Source organism: Polypterus senegalus, chromosome 13 (genome assembly GCF_016835505.1).
Source record: "Polypterus senegalus isolate Bchr_013 chromosome 13, ASM1683550v1, whole genome shotgun sequence".
Taxonomy (NCBI): Eukaryota; Metazoa; Chordata; class Cladistia; order Polypteriformes; family Polypteridae; genus Polypterus; species Polypterus senegalus.
Genome location: NC_053166.1, coordinates 123,846,591 through 123,864,377, shown reverse-complemented (window position 1 = coordinate 123,864,377; position 17,787 = coordinate 123,846,591). Strand labels below are relative to the sequence as shown.

At 36.0% G+C, this 17,787-nt stretch overlaps 1 protein-coding gene across 3 annotated transcripts in view; it reads left to right on the top strand.

Annotated features, from left to right (window-relative positions):
* Positions 1–14,574, top strand: part of rhot2 (ras homolog family member T2) — a 52,001-nt gene extending 37,427 nt beyond the window's left edge. The window contains exons 13-19 of one of the 3 annotated variants that reach the window (XM_039775450.1): positions 1,404–1,549; positions 3,107–3,207; positions 8,033–8,163; positions 8,290–8,370; positions 10,544–10,666; positions 12,284–12,510; positions 13,945–14,574. In XM_039775450.1, coding sequence (XP_039631384.1) covers positions 1,404–1,549; positions 3,107–3,207; positions 8,033–8,163; positions 8,290–8,370; positions 10,544–10,666; positions 12,284–12,510; positions 13,945–14,062 — 927 coding nt within the window. In that variant the 3' untranslated portion in view covers positions 14,063–14,574. The other 2 variants (XM_039775451.1, XM_039775452.1) reach the window with 2 other exon arrangements.
* Positions 14,575–17,787: the final 3,213 nt, after the last annotated feature.

Below are 17,787 nucleotides of genomic sequence, written 5' to 3'. Positions count from 1 at the left end.
ACATTTAAGCATACAGTACAGTGCATCCAGAAAGTATTCGCAGCGCGTCACTTTTTCCACATTTTGTTATGTTACAGCCTTATTCCAAAATGGATTAAATTCATTTTTTTCCTCAGAATTCTACACACAACACCCCATAATGACAACGTGAAAAAAGTTTACTTGAGATTTTTGCAAATTTATTACAAATAAAAAAATTGAGAAAGCACATGTACATAAGTATTCACAGCCTTTGCCATGAAGCTCAAAATTTAGCTCAGGTGCATCCTGTTTCCCCTGATCATCCTTGAGATGTTTCTGCAGCTTAATTGGAGTCCACCTGTGGTAAATTCAGTTGATTGGACATGATTTGGAAAGGCACACACCTGTCTATATAAGGTCCCGCAGTTGACAGTTCATGTCAGAGCACAAACCAAGCATGAAGTCAAAGGAATTGTCTGTAGACCTCCAAGACTACACTGTATATACTAGAGGTTTTGGATATCTCTTCTGTTACATCTCTCATTATTTTCTTGAGCTCGTGGCTGTTACATTTCTTTTATCTTTATATTCTGGATAAACAAATGTAACATTCAGCATTGCAACTGACCATTTCATCATCATCACTTTTGCAGTTGGATCTATTGTTGGAATAAATGATAATCTGTCAAAATTTTAAAATGTTGAGGGAAAAAAATGTAGACAAATTGCAAAAACCATTATTAAAATAAGTTTGTAATGTAGTTTTTAGGGAATTTCTCACTAGTAATCAATTATATTTTTATCAAAAGACTGCTGCTCCATAAGGAAATGGAGAAAATATTTTTAATGACAACATGCCATATTTTTGGAAAAATAAAATTAAGAACTTATCTTTTATTTTTTGCCATCTGTATGTTGAAAAAAGTAATTCTTTAGCATCATTGATTTATTCATCCATCAAGTCAACAAGTAGACCTGTGTTTTAATTTTGTCTATGATGCTTGATTGATTTTTATTGAATCAAAACGTATACATCTAGAAACATGAAGATGATCCAATTAAAAAGAAGTAGAGCAGTGTAACCAATGCAGCACTGCATCCAGTCCCATAAAGACATCATTTAGAGTATGTGAGCAAAGACAAAATTTTTACTGCTACATGGATAAAGGGAAAGGGAAGAATAGAGATATAGAAAATAACTACATTGCCCAAGAAAGCTACAAGAATTATAAAAACAATATCAGTGGGTCGCATGTAACAAGGCTCTAAAGGAATTTGCCAAGTCTGATCAGTTCTCCAAGAAAGCAAGAAAAGCTCACTATATTATTTATATTGGCCTCCACTGTGTCCTCTCTTTTCAAATAAGCTTTGCCATCTTCACATGCTCATTCTTTCTTGAAAATACAGACATTTTACATTTCATTCTAATTCTCTTATGCCAGGACAAAGATGGAGCTCTATCTCGACTTGATATCAAGAATTTCTTCACCGTTGTACCATATATGCCTTGGGGAGAAGATGTGTTTACTACAGTGAGCACAGATGAAAACGATTACATCTCATTGCATGGTTACCTCTGCCAGTGGACGTAAGTTTGCAAAGTAATTCTGTTGTGGCAACATTTTTTTGTATGATTTGTTGGGCATCTTGGGAAAATATTTAATGTAATCTGGTCCAGGCAAACTTACTTGCTGGTTTACTAGTAACTTTATTTTTTGCAATCCAGTACTACTCGAAGAAACAAAACAATAGACTCAATGTTGTTTTTTCCATAATAAAATTGTGTAACTTTTATGCTTTCAGTTGTAGGTTACAATTTTGTTAAAAAGTACCAAAAATCAACACATAATTATTTTTTACGTATTTACTGGATGTGTAAACTTTAAAAAAAGTTATTAATAAATAATCTGTAAATATTTAAGCTTTAATATAAATATTTCAGTATAAAACAATCGCTTGGCATTTATTTTTTTATCCAGAGGTGATAGTACAGTTGCAGGTTCTGTTAAGAATTCATAGTTTAACAGTGATTTTCAACATATATGATACTGTAAAACTTTTATGCATCACAGGTCATGCGATTATGAAAGAGCACTGCTTTCAGTGGACCAAACTTGGCACACTTATTCCTTAAAAAAATCTGGAAGGAAAATTCAGCTTTAGTTGTGATGTCTCAAATAGACCACTGTAACAGATTTGAAAAACTCCCATTTAAAAAGCATTGGAAATCAGAGAAGCATTCTTTAGAATCTTGATTACTGATTTTCTTACATATTTAAATTTTACATTGAGGAACAGTGATTTCAACTTGTGTAATTTGCTCTTGTACAAATCTAATAGACGGTCCTAGCAACAAAGCAAAATCAATAATAAAGGTTATTCAAATGCAGTATAGCCACTTTCATTTAAGCTGCTTGCAGATTCGGGCAGACTTTAACATAAATTTTAACTGTCCAAAAGGTACTTCCTTCAAAAATGTTTAGAAAATAAAATACAATTAATTATAGACCATTCATAATTAACATCAAACAATAATAGATCAACTAATGCAATTTTTATATTACTTTACTTGGAATCTACTGTCTGCAAAAGCTGTCTCAGGTATTATTAGTCTGTTTGAGCTTGGCCTTTAACTACATGATATTATAAAATGTTATTTAAAAATGTATTTATTTTTGTAGTCCACTAACACATAACATTCTATTATTACTGCTAATTTTGACTGTGATACTCTGCTGCAAAAATATTTAATAAACAAAATGTTAATAATTTTGTCTTTCATGTAAATAAACAAAACATATAAATGCATACATTTTCTATTATGAAAGAGTTTAATAAGAGTATGAGTTATTGTTGTATATTTCCCGCCCTCACTTACACTCAGTTTTACTACCCGTATTAAAGGTAGTTTTAACTGTTATTCAGCCACTTCTTTTGTTGAGATTGTAATTTTGTGTGTACCATAAAATGCTTTATACCATATAATAATGAAGTGATTGATAGAATGCTCTGCAGTTACCATAGCTTAATTACATTGGGATAATGGGATATATACTAATTTTAAATGAGCAGTATTAAAAAAAGCGATCTATGCTGAGCCCCGCTTTATTTTAGAATTACAATGTTTTTTCTATTCTTTCTAAAGGTTGACAGCATACCTTGATATCCATAGATGTTTAGAGTATCTTGGCTACTTTGGGTATCCATTTATCAGTGAACAAGAGTCCCAAACAGCTGCTGTAACAGGTTGGTTCAAATTAATAATATCTATTTTGCACATTAAATGTCATCTTTCCACTTGAAATTTTCTATTATAAAAAAGACTATTATATTTTCATTATATTTTACATTTATTTGCTTGGTAGATGCTTTTATTTGAAGTGACTTACAAAAGAGGTCAATTTAATCGAGTAAACATCAGTCTGGAAGACTGTTAGGAAATAAGCGTTAAAGGTCAAGGTTACAAAATTGAATATCACAATGAGCTTGAATCAAAATACAATCAAGTTATAATTCCTAGGTTAGAAAAAATGACAGGAACTCGCCAAACAAGAGTCTTCACATACCTTTTAAACATATTGAGGAAGTCAGAAGTTTGAATGAATTTTGTTATGTCTTCAGCAGCCTCTTTCACACATAGACCCCAGGAAATTACTAATTATCCATATGTTTGCTAGGATTGCTTATTCGTATACATTATGAGATATTAATTTCCCAAGTTTATTCCCCGGTGAGGTCTATTCAGGGGTGCTGGAGAAGAGAGTTCAGTCGATAGTCGAATCTCGGATTCAAGAGGAACAATGCGGATTCCGTCCCGGCCGTGGAACACTGGGCCAGCTCTACACCCTGGCCAGGATCCTGGAGGGCGCATGGGAGTTTGCCCAACCAGTCCACATGTGTTTTGTGGATTTGGAGAAGGCATTTGACCGTGTCCCTCGAAGCATCCTATGGGGCATGCTCCAAGAGTACGGGGTACAAGGCTCGGTGTTACGAGCCGTCCAGTCCCTGTACAGGAGGAACGGGAGCTTGGTCCGCATTGCTGGTAGTAAGTCGGACTCGTTTCCTGTTGAGGTTGGACTCCGGCAGGGCTGCCCTTTGTCACCGATTCTGTTTATAAGTTATATGGACAGAATTTCTAGGCGCAGCCAAGGAGGAGAGGGGGTCGGTGTCTTGTTTGGTGACCTCAGAATCTCGTCTCTGCCATTTGCGGATCATGTGGTTCTGTTGGCTTCATCGGACAGTGAGCTCCAGCTCTCACTGGAGCGGTTCGCAGCCGAGTGCGAAGCAGCGGGGATGAGAGTCAGCACCTCTAAATCCGAGGCCATGGTTCTCAGCCGGAAAAGGGTAGAATGCTCTCTCTGGGTTGGGAGCGCAGTACTGCCTCAAGTGGAGGAGTTCAAGTATCTTGGGGTCTTGTTCACAAGTGAAGGAAGAATGGAGCGGGAGGTTGACAGACGGATCGATGCGGCATCCACAGTAATGCGGGCTCTGCAACGGTCCGTCGTGGTGAGGAAAGAGCTGAGACAAAAGGCGAGGCTTTCGATTTACCAGTCGATCTACATTCCTACCCTCACCTATGGCCACTATGACCTTTGGGTAGTGACTGAAAGAGCAAGATCGTGGATACAAGTGGCCGAAATGAGTTTTCTCCGCAGGGTGGCTGGACTTTCCCTTAGAGATAGGGTGAGGAGTTCAGTTATCCGGGAGAGACTCGAAGTAGAGTTACTGCTCCTCCCCATTGAGAGGAGTCAGTTGAGGTGGTTCGGGCATCTGGTTAGGATGCCTCCCTGGGGGGGTGTTCCAGGCATTCCTCACTGGGAGAAGGCCACGGGGCAGACCTAGGACATGCTGGAGGGATTATATCTCCCGGCTGGCCCTGGAACGCCTCGGGGTCCTCCCAGAGGAGCTGGAGGAGGTGGCCGGGGAGAGGGATGTCTGGGCTTCCCTGCCTAGGCTGCTGTACCTGCGACCCGACCTCGGATAAGCGGTGGATAATGGATGGATGGATGGAATTTCCCAAGTTTATAGTATGAAGCTGCTTAGTGAGAAAACTGCCATTACTTGGAGAGACATATCTCCTAGAAGCCAACTATTTCCTACTTGGCCTGAATGCAGGATAGTTCGCTTATTTAACATTTAGCAAATCTTATAAAACAAATATTTGTTCAATGATTGAGTAATTCATAACATAATTTGTGTTATTATTCCTACTAATGTCAGTGCATCATTTAATGTTTAGCATGTTTAAATATTTTTTCATACACAAGCACATCTGAAATAATTATGGAAATAGTTCTGGTTTAAGCTATTTGACACTAGCCTTGTTCATATGTGTTCTCAATCTGATAGCTTATTGATAAATTGGTGGGACAGTGTGCATGGTGCACAGTGGTAACTTACGTAGAAGGTTACACCAAACCTCACCTGCCTCTGCAGCAATTTATAGAACTCCTGGGGTTTATATCCTCTGTCTGTTGCAAACCTAGCGGTCAGATGCTGGTAGCCCACCATAGGCATCTCATTTTAACATCTTGACATCTTCATCTTGTGCCCTTAATTTCATTATGTTAGTTACCACATAGTGCTTGAATTTATTGTTGGGAAAGGAGATATAAATTGACTATTAATAGCTTTAACTTTGCACCACCATCTAGAAGAACATCTGTAGTAACATTCCCCTGACAGACTAATGGCTGACTCACAAAAACATGCCAAATCCTACTCATCAATCTGTCCATGTGACTGGGACGCACTTCTGGGTTGTAGTGGAAACGTGGAAACAATCGTTGCTCCTCCCTGCAGCGCCTTCTAATGGCCCCTGTGGTATCCAGCAGGGCTGTGGATAAAAACTCCATTGTCCATAATTCCCTGCTGGCATTCGGGGCACCTCCATGCTGCAGGGAGGGCTCCACCTGGTGGCCTGGGAGTATTGGCCGGAATGACTGGCCGGCCATATACAGTGGTGTGAAAAACTATTTGCCCCCTTCTTGATTTCTTATTCTTTTGCATGTTTGTCACACAAAATGTTTCTGATCATCAAACACATGTAACCATTAGTCAAATATAACACAAGTAAACACAAAATGCAGTTTTTAATTGATTGTTTTTATTATTTAGGGATAAAAAAAATCCAAACCTACATGGCCCTGTGTGAAAAAGTAATTGCCCCCTGAACCTATTAACCCTTGTTAAAAAATAACCTAACTGTGGTGTATCACACCCGAGTTCAATTTCCGTAGCCACCCCCAGGCCTGATTACTGCCACACCTGTTTCAATCAAGAAATCACTTAAATAGGAGCTGCCTGACACAGAGAAGTAGACCAAAAGCACCTCAAAAGCTAGACATCATGCCAAGATCCAAAGAAATTCAGGAACAAATGAGAACAGAAGTAATTGAGATCTGTCAGTCTGGTAAAGGTTATAAAGCCATTTCTAAAGCTTTGGGACTCCAACGAACCACAGTGAGAGCCATTATCCACAAATGGCAAAAACATGGAACAGTAGTGAACCTTCCCAGGAGTGGACGGCCGGCCGACCAAAATTACCCCAAGAGCGCAGAGACGACTCATCCGAGAGGTCACAAAAGACCCCAGGACAACGTCTAAAGAACTGCAGGCCTCACTTGAGTCAATTAAGGTCAGTGTTCACGACTCCACCATAAGAAAGAGACTGGGCAAAAACGGCCTGCATGGCAGATTTCCAAGACGCAAACCACTGTTAAGCAAAAGAACATTAGGGCTCGTCTCAATTTTGCTAAGAAACATCTCAATGATTGCCAAGACTTTTAGGAAAATACCTTGTGGACTGATGAGACAAAAGTTGAACTTTTTGGAAGGCAAATGTCCCGTTACATCTGGCGTAAAAGGAACACAGCATTTCAGAAAAAGAACATCATACCAACAGTAAAATATGGTGGTGGTAGTGTGATGGTCTGGGGTTGTTTTGCTGCTTCAGGACCTGGAAGGCTTGCTGTGATAGATGGAACCATGAATTCTACTGTCTACCAAAAAATCCTGAAGGAGAATGTCCAGCCATCTGTTCGTCAACTCAAGCTGAAGCGATCTTGGATTCTGCAACAGGACAATGACCCAAAACACACCAGCAAATCCACCTCTGAATGGCTGAAGAAAAACAAAATGAAGACTTTGGAGTGGCCTAGTCAAAGTCCTGACCTGAATCCAATTGAGATGCTATGGCATGACCTTAAAAAGGTGGTTCATGCTAGAAAACCCTCAAATAAAGCTGAATTACAACAATTCTGCAAAGATGAGTGGGCCAAAATTCCTCCAGAGCGCTGTAAAAGACTCATTGCAAGTTATCGCAAACACTTGATTGCAGTTATTGCTGCTAAGGGTGGCCCAACCAGTTATTAGGTTCGGGGGGCAATTACTTTTTCACACAGGGCCATGTAGGTTTGGATTTTTTCTCCCTTAATAATAAAAACCATCATTTAAAAACTGCATTTTGTATTTACTTGTGTTATATTTGACTAATGGTTAAATGTGTTTGATGATCAGAAACATTTTGTGTGACAAACATGCAAAAGAATAAGAAATCAGGAAAGGGGCAAATAGTTTTTCACACCACTGTATCACAATTGAAATAATTTACAAATGATTTCAGATAAGACAGCACATTGACTATGTGCTTTATTTTGGTGTTAACTTTTGTGTTCCAGATTCTACTGTTTTGACAGAGTTCAGATTTAAATAATGGAGAAATAAAGGAAAAAATGATAATGAGACTAGCAAATCTGGTTCAAGGCTCAAAATAACTGAATATCTGGTTGGCTTTGGGTGCCAAAAATGATGATAATATATCATGTACCTGTGCTACCAATGAATGTAAGACAATAAATATAGATACTTTTTGTAAGGCGGGGAATATTTACAAATTCTACATCTTTACCTTTGCATTTATTTAGGAAAGAGACATATATCTAAACATATCAATTTATCAACATGTAGCTTTTAGGTTATATCTATCATCTAAATGGCACACCTATGCAATACATTTTGTTGAAAACCTTTTTGAGAGGAATGAACATTGTATTTTTTGTTTTGCCTCCAGTGACTCAGAACAAGTTGGAGGATCTGGAGAAGAAACAAACCCAGAGGAATGTGTTTCTCTGCAAGGTGATAGGACCTCGAGGTACAGGCAAATCATCTTTTTTGCAGGCTTTCCTTGGAAAGAGCCTTTCAGTAAGTGCTGCTTACTGTTCATAACTAGTTGGGAGAAACAGTTTGCTTTAAATATGTTGTAATTAAAGAGCCAATTCCTCCTCTAATAATTCCTGGATCTTGTTTTTCTTTTTTTTGTGCTTAAAGAAACAGAAGAGTTCCACCGGTCTACTATCCTACTACACCATCAATACAGTGCACGTTAACAACCAGGAAAAGTATTTAATTGTAAGTTTATTTTTGAAAACAAGTGATCAGTAGTCTATTGGATGAATTGCTAAGGAATGCCCATCTGATAATTTCTTATATGTTGGACATTGTTACATGTTGAGTACAGCACAGGCTTTTTCATGTGCTTGATGACATTGGCTGAAAATGCTTGGTAATCACAATGTTACCAGGACTTTGTTTGAGAATTATAACTTGGCACAGACTCCATATACAGAGGAGCAGTCATGCAAACTGTAAACTTTTATAATTGGTTTCAGGAACCTTAGCCTAGTTCCATCTAATTTTTGGTGCTAGTGGAATAGCAACATAAGATTATCTACTGTTGTTTTGCAGTTCACTTCTCTTGAGTACTCTGTGTCTATAGTTTAATTCAGTCAAACTGGACTCCCAGTCGTCTATCAGTTTAATCAGTTGAATTATGTTTGGGCTAGTGCACAATTGGCTAGTTTTCATTGTTTTATATTAAATTAATAAGATTTGCTATTATTAAGTGTCCCTATGAAAGTAGGAACTATTGATTCAGAGACTAGGATGGCCAGCCTTCTGTCCAGTGTCATTTCCCACCTTGCACTCAGCTCCACCAACATTGGCTCTGGCTGCCTAAAACCATGAATCAGCTTAAGCAAGGTTTAGAATGTATGTATGTATGCATATTCTATATATCTGTAACTGTTTTTCCTTATGTAAAGTAGTGATTGATATAAAAATGGATACTAGGCCACATTATCCTTTGTTACATAGACACATCAGACAGAGTTTTATACTACAAAAAATGTATTTTTTAACCAAATATTTTTGACTTTCATTTTGAGAGGGCCTGAAAATAGTTGCCTGAGAAATATGTAAGCACAATAAAAAAAGTTAATCTATTCTAGTTAAAATCAGTAATTCTCCATTTGCGTCAAATTCTGCAATATTGGCTTATGCTGTCCTTGTAATGAAGTATTTGCTAATTAGATTGTTCAAGGAGTGTTTGGTACTGTTTTGGTACTGTAACATTGGTTGGCAGATATGTACATGTGTATCATTTTCAAATTTTACATCCCTTTGCGTACATAGTCAGTCTATGTTCGGTTTATATATATTCAGCAGTGGCTATATGTTTTTTTATGCATAATGTGAAAAACAGAACAAAGTGGATCATTAGTTTAATTTTAAGGTTTTATGTCAGGCAAATAGTGCTGTTATAATTTTTGTGTATGTTTGAATTTTCAGCACTAAGCTGTCATAAGTTTTGAACTTGTTTTAATATTTGGCCCAAATTGCAAAAAATGTTTTGTTTTGTCTCTAGACTCACGAGTCCTACTTCATTCTTGACTTTCTGGAGAATTCTTTAAAGTGACTAGGAAAGCTGCTGTAGACTGTAGTATTGGCTCTGCATAGATTCTTCTAAGTTGAGTAATGAAGGTTCGAAGCCTCAGCCATATTCATTAACAGAATTATATATTAATAGAAAATACTAGAACACCTTCCTTAACAAAATTACACTTTTTTTAATTTTTTTTTTTACCTATTTTATATTTACTGGAGTGCAGTCAACATTTATAATTGTTACTGGACTTTCTAGAACCCATCTTGTGTCTGTATCATGACATGCTCTTTCAGATTTTAATGAAAATGTCAGGTGAGTCTACATGTGGTAGCCAGGTGCTACCTGCATCTATTTTATTGTTTATATAGTGAAACTGGTGATGCTTTTTAAAATTTATTCAAAGAATTCTTTATTCATTAAAGCTGTGACTAAGAAACACGGAAATTGTGTTAATTTACATTCACATGTGTTTTTAATAAGAAGTGCATGTAAACTGCAGTGCACATATTGCCACCATACAAATTTTAACATTTCCAGTGTATAAATCTCTTGAGTATTGCGCCTCAATGAGACACATGACAAGGTATGATATTTTGGCACAGGTCTGAACTTTTTTGTGGTCCTAAATAATTTTATTTATGTGTTTTATTATTTATCTAATAAAATATGATAATATGAGAGAGATTCTTTCTTTACACTTTTCTATTTTATCTTGTAAAATCTGGCAAAAGACACCTGTACAGGGACAAACTCTCAGTAAATTACAGCTGAAGCTCATATGGTACAATCTGATCTTACCTTCTTCATTCTAATGTAATGATGGCAACACTTTATTTCCCTCTTTTTTTATTCCTTCAGCTTTACGAAGTAGATGTTGACACGGAATTTTTAAAAACTTCTGACGCAGCTTGTGATGTTGCCTGTCTCATGTATGATGTTAGTGATCCAAAATCTTTCAACTATTGTGCGAGTATTTATAAGGTGAGTGCAATATTACAGATTAACTAGTAAAACAGGCAGAAAACGTCCTGTGCTGAATTACTATTTCCAATCGCTTTGCGCTTTCCTTATTAGAAATATTGTGCTACAGAAGGAGGTTGCGCAAATTTTGTCATTTGTATTTAATTTCATGGTGAGCTGATTGTATCAAAATAAAATTGTCCTGTTTATTTTCCCTCTAATCTTGTACATAGCTTTTACGAGGTATGTTTGCATTTAATGCACAAAGCAACAAATTGTGAAGACAATGTCCATCTGTCTGTCTGTCCGCATAAAACAACTCAAGCAACCCATGGACCAGATTTTTTGAGGTGTGACACACTTATTCTTCAAATAAATTTGTCAGATTGGTTTAATTTTCATTCTGATATCTCAAACAGATCTGTACAAAGTTTTTACATTTCAATATTCCCATTTGAAGACCACTGCTGGATTTGCAGACTAGTCCATCTTAAATGTTCATTGAGACTTCTGTTTGGAATTAGTTTACTGCTTCAATTTTAACTTTAGAGGATTGTATATTTTCCTCTTTTACTTGTCTGACAGTTGTTCGGATACCTATTGCAAATTAGTCAAACATCAGGCAGAGTGTACGTGCATGTACCAACAGCTCACACAGCAGCATACTTCTCCTGCTGCTTTATGTAAGTTAACTAGTAGAGTACAAAAAAGCCACTTCTTTGGAAATAAATGAAAGGGGAAAGCAATTATTTAAGTATATATAAGACTGAATTGATTATACAAATTATTATTATAAAGAACTGATGTTATCAACCTGCAACTAAATGGTGTTTGAACTAATTAATAATACTGGAAAGGTGCAACTGTCCTAACAGATATAAACGTAGGATGGGGTTAGAAATAGACAGTGGCGTCAAGAGTTGTGAGGAATCAGTGATTTAAGCCCCTGATGTTTCAGTCCCAGACATACAAGAACAAACATGGAAAGCCTCTGATCTTCTTGCCCATCATGTACCATTGATATTCCCATTATACAATAAATCGGTTCCTTTCCATGTTCTTACTTATTTAAACACTTTTACCAAATTACTGTGTCTTAACTAATAGTAATAGCTAGATGGGGAACTTATTTCAGTTCCTTTTCTCTTTTCATAGAGTATTATTCATATTTGTTTTAAGCATGTATTGGTTATTTTGAAGTAATAGATATTTTTCAGTTGCTAATTTTTGGATACTACTCTATTGGTTATAGTTTCAAAACTGTTATGTTTTTAATAAAATGAAACAACAATTGGTCACTGACCCTCCACCACTAACACACATCAAAGGATTGCATTTGAATGTCACTTGAATGGCAGTCTGCTGTGTATGAAAGCTATTAAGCCAATTTATGCTCCTTTTTTAACTCCATTGTAAAATGCTGTTAAAAAGCTCATATTTGATGATGTCTACTAAAACATGTAATTGTATTCTGTTATTGTTATTACTTTTGAATATGACTTATTGTTACAAAACTATTTAATAATCAAAAATGTGGATCTCACTAAGATGTCTTAGTATTGCATTTACTGTATCAATAGTTTTATCCATACGCATTCCTTTCTTTTTCTTTACTATCCTTTACCTCACAATCAGCAGAATGTTGTAATAATTTCTCCCCAGCAACACTATATGGACAGTGGGATTCCATGTGTTTTTGTAGCTTCCAAATCAGATTTAACTGAACAGAAGCAGCAACATGGACTTTCCCCTTCTGAATTCTGCTATAAACACCGCCTGCCTCCTCCACTTGCCTTCTCCTGCTCAGGACCTGAGATGCCTAGTACTGTTATTTACTCCAAGTTAGCATTGGCTGCAATGTTTCCGTAAGTGTTGCTTTGATTTGCATATTATAAGGATGCAATATATTAGTAGGAAAAAAGTGCAAACCTGTTTAATAAGCAATGTAACAGACTGAGCACAGAATGATTTGCTTGCTTAGTGATTCCCTTTGTTGTCTTCTGGGTCTGTTTGTGAAGCTCTGCTATATGCTAAGCACGCATATGCATTATGCCACCCCACGCTTGATTCCAGTTGAGATTTTTAGATAGTTGTTATATAGTAATGACACAGAATGCAAAAATAATAAATATGTAGACAGCTGTATGTGCAGAATAAAATTAGTTTTAATTTGCATTCTAAGGACGTGCCTATGACACCAGAAATTTTAATATTATGATAAACAGGAGACTGTTAAACTAACATTTTCAATAAAATGATAATTAGATTACCAAGTAAAATTTGAATTCTGTTTTAATATCCATTAGTCTAGATCAGTGGTTCTCAAGTTCAGTCCTGGGGGGCTCCCTGCGGCTCCAGAGTTTTCATTCCAGTCAGTACTGCTTTTAATTGAACTCCTGCCATAATTAAGCAAGCTGTTATTTTCCCATTTCAATGTTTTAGTGTCAATCAAAAAATTATACATTTTAAATGGAATGCAGCAACCTTTAATATATATTATATTAGGATGTGTTTTTTACCTTGGATTTGCATTATCATCTTGATTTCATTGCATTTTTTCAGGTGTTATGATTATTTAATCCATTTTCCATGAATGACCGTTTTAGTGGATCTGACACTGAAGTAACTGAACCTTTTCAACATTCAGTGTTATTTGCCCCTGTGTTTCCTCTGTTCCTTGTTAACTGTCATTATGCTAGGATCAAATTAAGGGAGCAAAATCCACAGTACAAAAGTAAACTAATAGGTAAACCACAAAAGAGATTCAAGCATTTAAAATAATTGCAAAAATACAAAATGTGTAAATTTCATATAAAGGCAAATCTGATACTAGTGTGATTTTTCAGAAAGAAGTATAAGATAAACAAAAGAAAAAGATCAGCTAATTAAACAGTGACATCAATGACATAAATTATAGAGAAAATGACTCACTAACTGACTGAAACAAAAACCTGCAGCCACAGGTGGCTCCCAGGGTTGACTTAAAAAACACTGTCCAGAACACACAGAAATAATGGGTATATGTTACAAAATGCACATTTATTAACAATAAGACGTAGTCTTAATATAATAAAGTTGGTCAAATTGTGTGTGAACTTTAGAATGATTTTTTTTAATGTGGATGTATTACACTGAACTCTGCAAGTGATAAGTGTGCTGTTATTTGAATTTGTTATTATAAAATGTGGCAGGTGATCATTTTTATTACTTAGAAGCAATGATTTTTACATAATTTTATTTTAGAAGTGTATTTTCATCTCATAAACGGTGATTAGTTTTTGTAATTTATTTTCTAACAGGCACCTCAATGGCTCTGAACTCACTGCGTCATCTTTCTGGCTACGAGTTACACTGGGGGCAGCTGTAGTGACATTATTGGGCTTCACATTCTACAGGGCATTCATCAAGCAAAAATAAAAAAAAAACAAGGACTTTTCTGAAGTATGCTACAGGATGATCTTCAGGAGGAACTCACTTCATGGTTTAAATTTATTGGAGATCATAGAAGATTTGACCCAAAAGATGCCACATTATTGGAACAAGAGATCCTACCTTACTAATTCAGAATGGGTAAAATTTAAATGCCAAAAAATTCACTACACAGTTTATCTGGAATGAAAGGTCAAGAGGACAGTATGGTAGTAGCAATAAAAAAAAAAATAATGTAAAGTTGCATACTCTTTATGAATTCAAGCTAAAACAATGAGAAATAGCACAGTGGATTTAGTCAGGAATGTGAACATTGCAATTATGTAATATTTAGAGTCCATTTGAAAGATGGTGGAACCAAAAGATAAAAATTATTATTCCCAGCAAGAACATAGTATATAATATGGTACTTTCAACCTTACTGTGATTCAGAGGTATTGATCTTTATATTGGGAGAAGTAGTGTTTGTGTGTATGTGTGTGTGTGTATATATATATATATATATATATATATATATATATATATATATATATATATATATATATATATATATATATATATATATATATATATATATATATATATATATATATATATGATATACACACACAATGACATAGACAGTCACATGGTGACAGACAAGACTTGCAGAGACAGATTGGTATGACAGCAGAGGAGTTTAAACAAAGCCGAAGTTCAAATTCATTTCTACAGTGTGATTGAGAAATGTTCTTTGTTAGTCTACTGTTTTTGGCTTGTTTCAGTGGCATCTAAGATTGTTGCTCTCCATTATTCCAGGCCAAGTAAGGCTTTCACTTTCTTAGCACTTTCAGGTACTCTCAGAATTTTACAACAATCAATTTTAGCAGTCACATTTTCCCTCAGATACAGATATGTTTTGTTTTGAGAGGTCCAGTGTTTGTTCAAACACTTATGAGTTTGCAGTATTTGTTAACTGCAATTACTGTACATAAAAATGTGAGTTTGATTTTAATCCCGGGATATAAGAAACTGGAAGACAGTGCTGGCAGAGGATAGGAATCCCAGAATCATGTAAAAACTGACAGCATTAAAGCAAATTTTATTTTTCAGAAGCATTTAATTTGTTCTAGGGAAGGTGAAGCCCACTTACAGCCTTCTAACAGTGTTTAGTGACATTTCTCTGGAAGAGGTGCCTTGAGAAGATATCAGTTTTGTACTAAGCAGTTTGCAGATTATCCAGTCATTTTCTGCACTTCCTGTGTTTTAAGGGTTGTGGTGGAGTCAAGCTGAGCAGAGTAGATTAAACCTCCTTTTTTAGCAGCCTCTAGCATGGTGTATTTTTCACCATTGTTTATTTTCAGTGAGATTCACTCAGTAAAGTTGTACCTGGAGATACCTTGTGACATACTAACCTAACTCCAAGGCCACCAAATGCTTTCTCTTAATTCAGAAAAGGATAGAAATAGTCTAAGACATAACTGGTTTAGTAAACTTCTAAGGAGGCAGTCCTGAAAGAAATCTCTTTTATGCCACTTGTACCTGTTAATCCTATTATTACTCATACAAAGCCCAAGTGTCAATACAACAGGTGCATGCTAATACAGTGCCCTAAGAAGAGTTGCCACTGCCTTAATCCACTTGTCTGTTTCATCATTTGTGGACCAGACTCTGATGTGTTTTAATTTATCCATTAAGGAACCTTCAAATGAATACAACAGCTCATTCGTTTCTGGGAAGGAACCATAGTGTTGGAGTTTTACTTTAGGATGGCATAGGCTTGGCAAAGAGTCTTGTTCTTATGGACTTTTTAAGATATTGCAAGACTAAGTTGGAGTTGCTCCTTTCTTATATGCCCTCTTACTGATGGATTTTGCAACATTTTTACCTTTATATGATCATAGTGGGATCATTATAATTACACTAAGTAGAATTTGCTGACCATGTACAAAGTATTGAAATTAATATGGTATTTTTCTAAACTGAATATCCTGGTCTTTTTGCACAATCTATGCACCTTTCATCTGGTTTAGCGATTTGCTCAGGATCACACAGTGATTCTGTGGTGAAATTTTAATCTTCCACTTTGTGATTTCATGTCTAGCTTCTTAGCTGCTAGGCCACAATATATTCAGCATGATGAATGCTTTATTATACCTAATCCTTTAAATGAATGCCATTTTCATTTTATTGGCTAGAGAGCACTTTGGGATTGCCATGTCATTAGTTCAGTCAGAAATACACGTCTTTTTATAAAGACTGAACTGTTCTCGATTGCCGTATACTTGAAGCTGGCATACTTTTGCCTGCTCAGTCATACTTAAATGTCAACTTACGTCTCACATCCAGCACCCAGCTACATAAAGACGTTGAAATAATGAGCAGCATCAGATACTGCCCTGTAATATCAGGGCTAGAATGTTTTGTATTATTCTGACATGATGTGCAATAATTGGCCTCATGTTTAATTCTTGCGCTAGCTGTGAACAGAAACCTAGTGGCAGTTTGCTATATGCCAAATTATTGAATTTGGCAAAATACTATACAGTATGTATACATTTCAGTTTACCGAATGATGTAAATTTTAAAGTCATACAATAAAAGTGCCTGGACGACTATGTAGGTATGTATTTATAGATTAGAAGAACAAGTCTAGAAGCTCCGGAAAAGAACGGCTTTCTATTTCTGATATTCTGTTTTGCTAATTATTCTGTTTATGTGACTAAACATTTTTGCCAGTATAAAACGTTAATTTTGTTGACTGCATATACCAGGCTTTTTAAATAGTACTTTCATAGTAAGGTGCTTCATTTGAACAGTTCCACAAAATGTAGAAATGTATGCTCCCAGCGGTCTACCTCAAGTATTTCTTAACAATGCACATCAACAACATCAGTGTGTGTAAGCCTCTATGGCAGGTGTGTCCAGTTGTATTGCTGTGGCTGCAGACTTTCACTCCAACCAAATTCTTGATATTTTTTCCTGAATTGAGTTTGTATAGTCAGATGGCACACTCTAGATCTTTGTCCTTGCTCCCAGAAATTAATAGTAATGCTACTTTTATATTTCTTAAATCCTATCGAAGTGTTTAGTACACAGGAGTCAGATAAGTATATATTTTTTGCCAAATTATAAAATACTTGCTTGTTAAGAATCGATGACTGTGATTTTTATAAGTTAGCAATGATGCAGAAGTAATTTAGTCAGCAGCACACCAGCTAACATAGTACCATTTTCATCTGTGTCTAAGTAGCTTTTAGAGTAAAATCTGAAGGTAAACATTAAGGGTTTTTATTTCTCTTCTATCCTCAAATCATTTTGATGTTTTGTTTGTTTCTCTATACAAAACTGAAATAGACATTAGAAGTAATTTCTGACACAAAAAAATGGTAAAAAGATCAAAGAGCTAAGTAAATCGCATGTTCTTTTGACCACAACCAAACTGAGTTCTAATTAAGAAATTTATGAGTGCAAAGACTGCAGCCATACAGGACCCTTCTTTATGGACGTATGCAGCTATGAGAGATGGGGCAGAAGGCATCCCCATTACTACCATAAGCTATGCCACAAGACCAAGGGGAATGTCGATGTGTGACATGGTTTCTTCCATGTTCCATCATGAAGCTACTTTTATCAAGGCGAGCACAAAAGCTACCTAGCAGGGCAAGCTGCAAGCCTTGCTCTTTCACTTTCATTTGACTTAATGTGTTAAAACCTACCTACTGTGGGGTAAG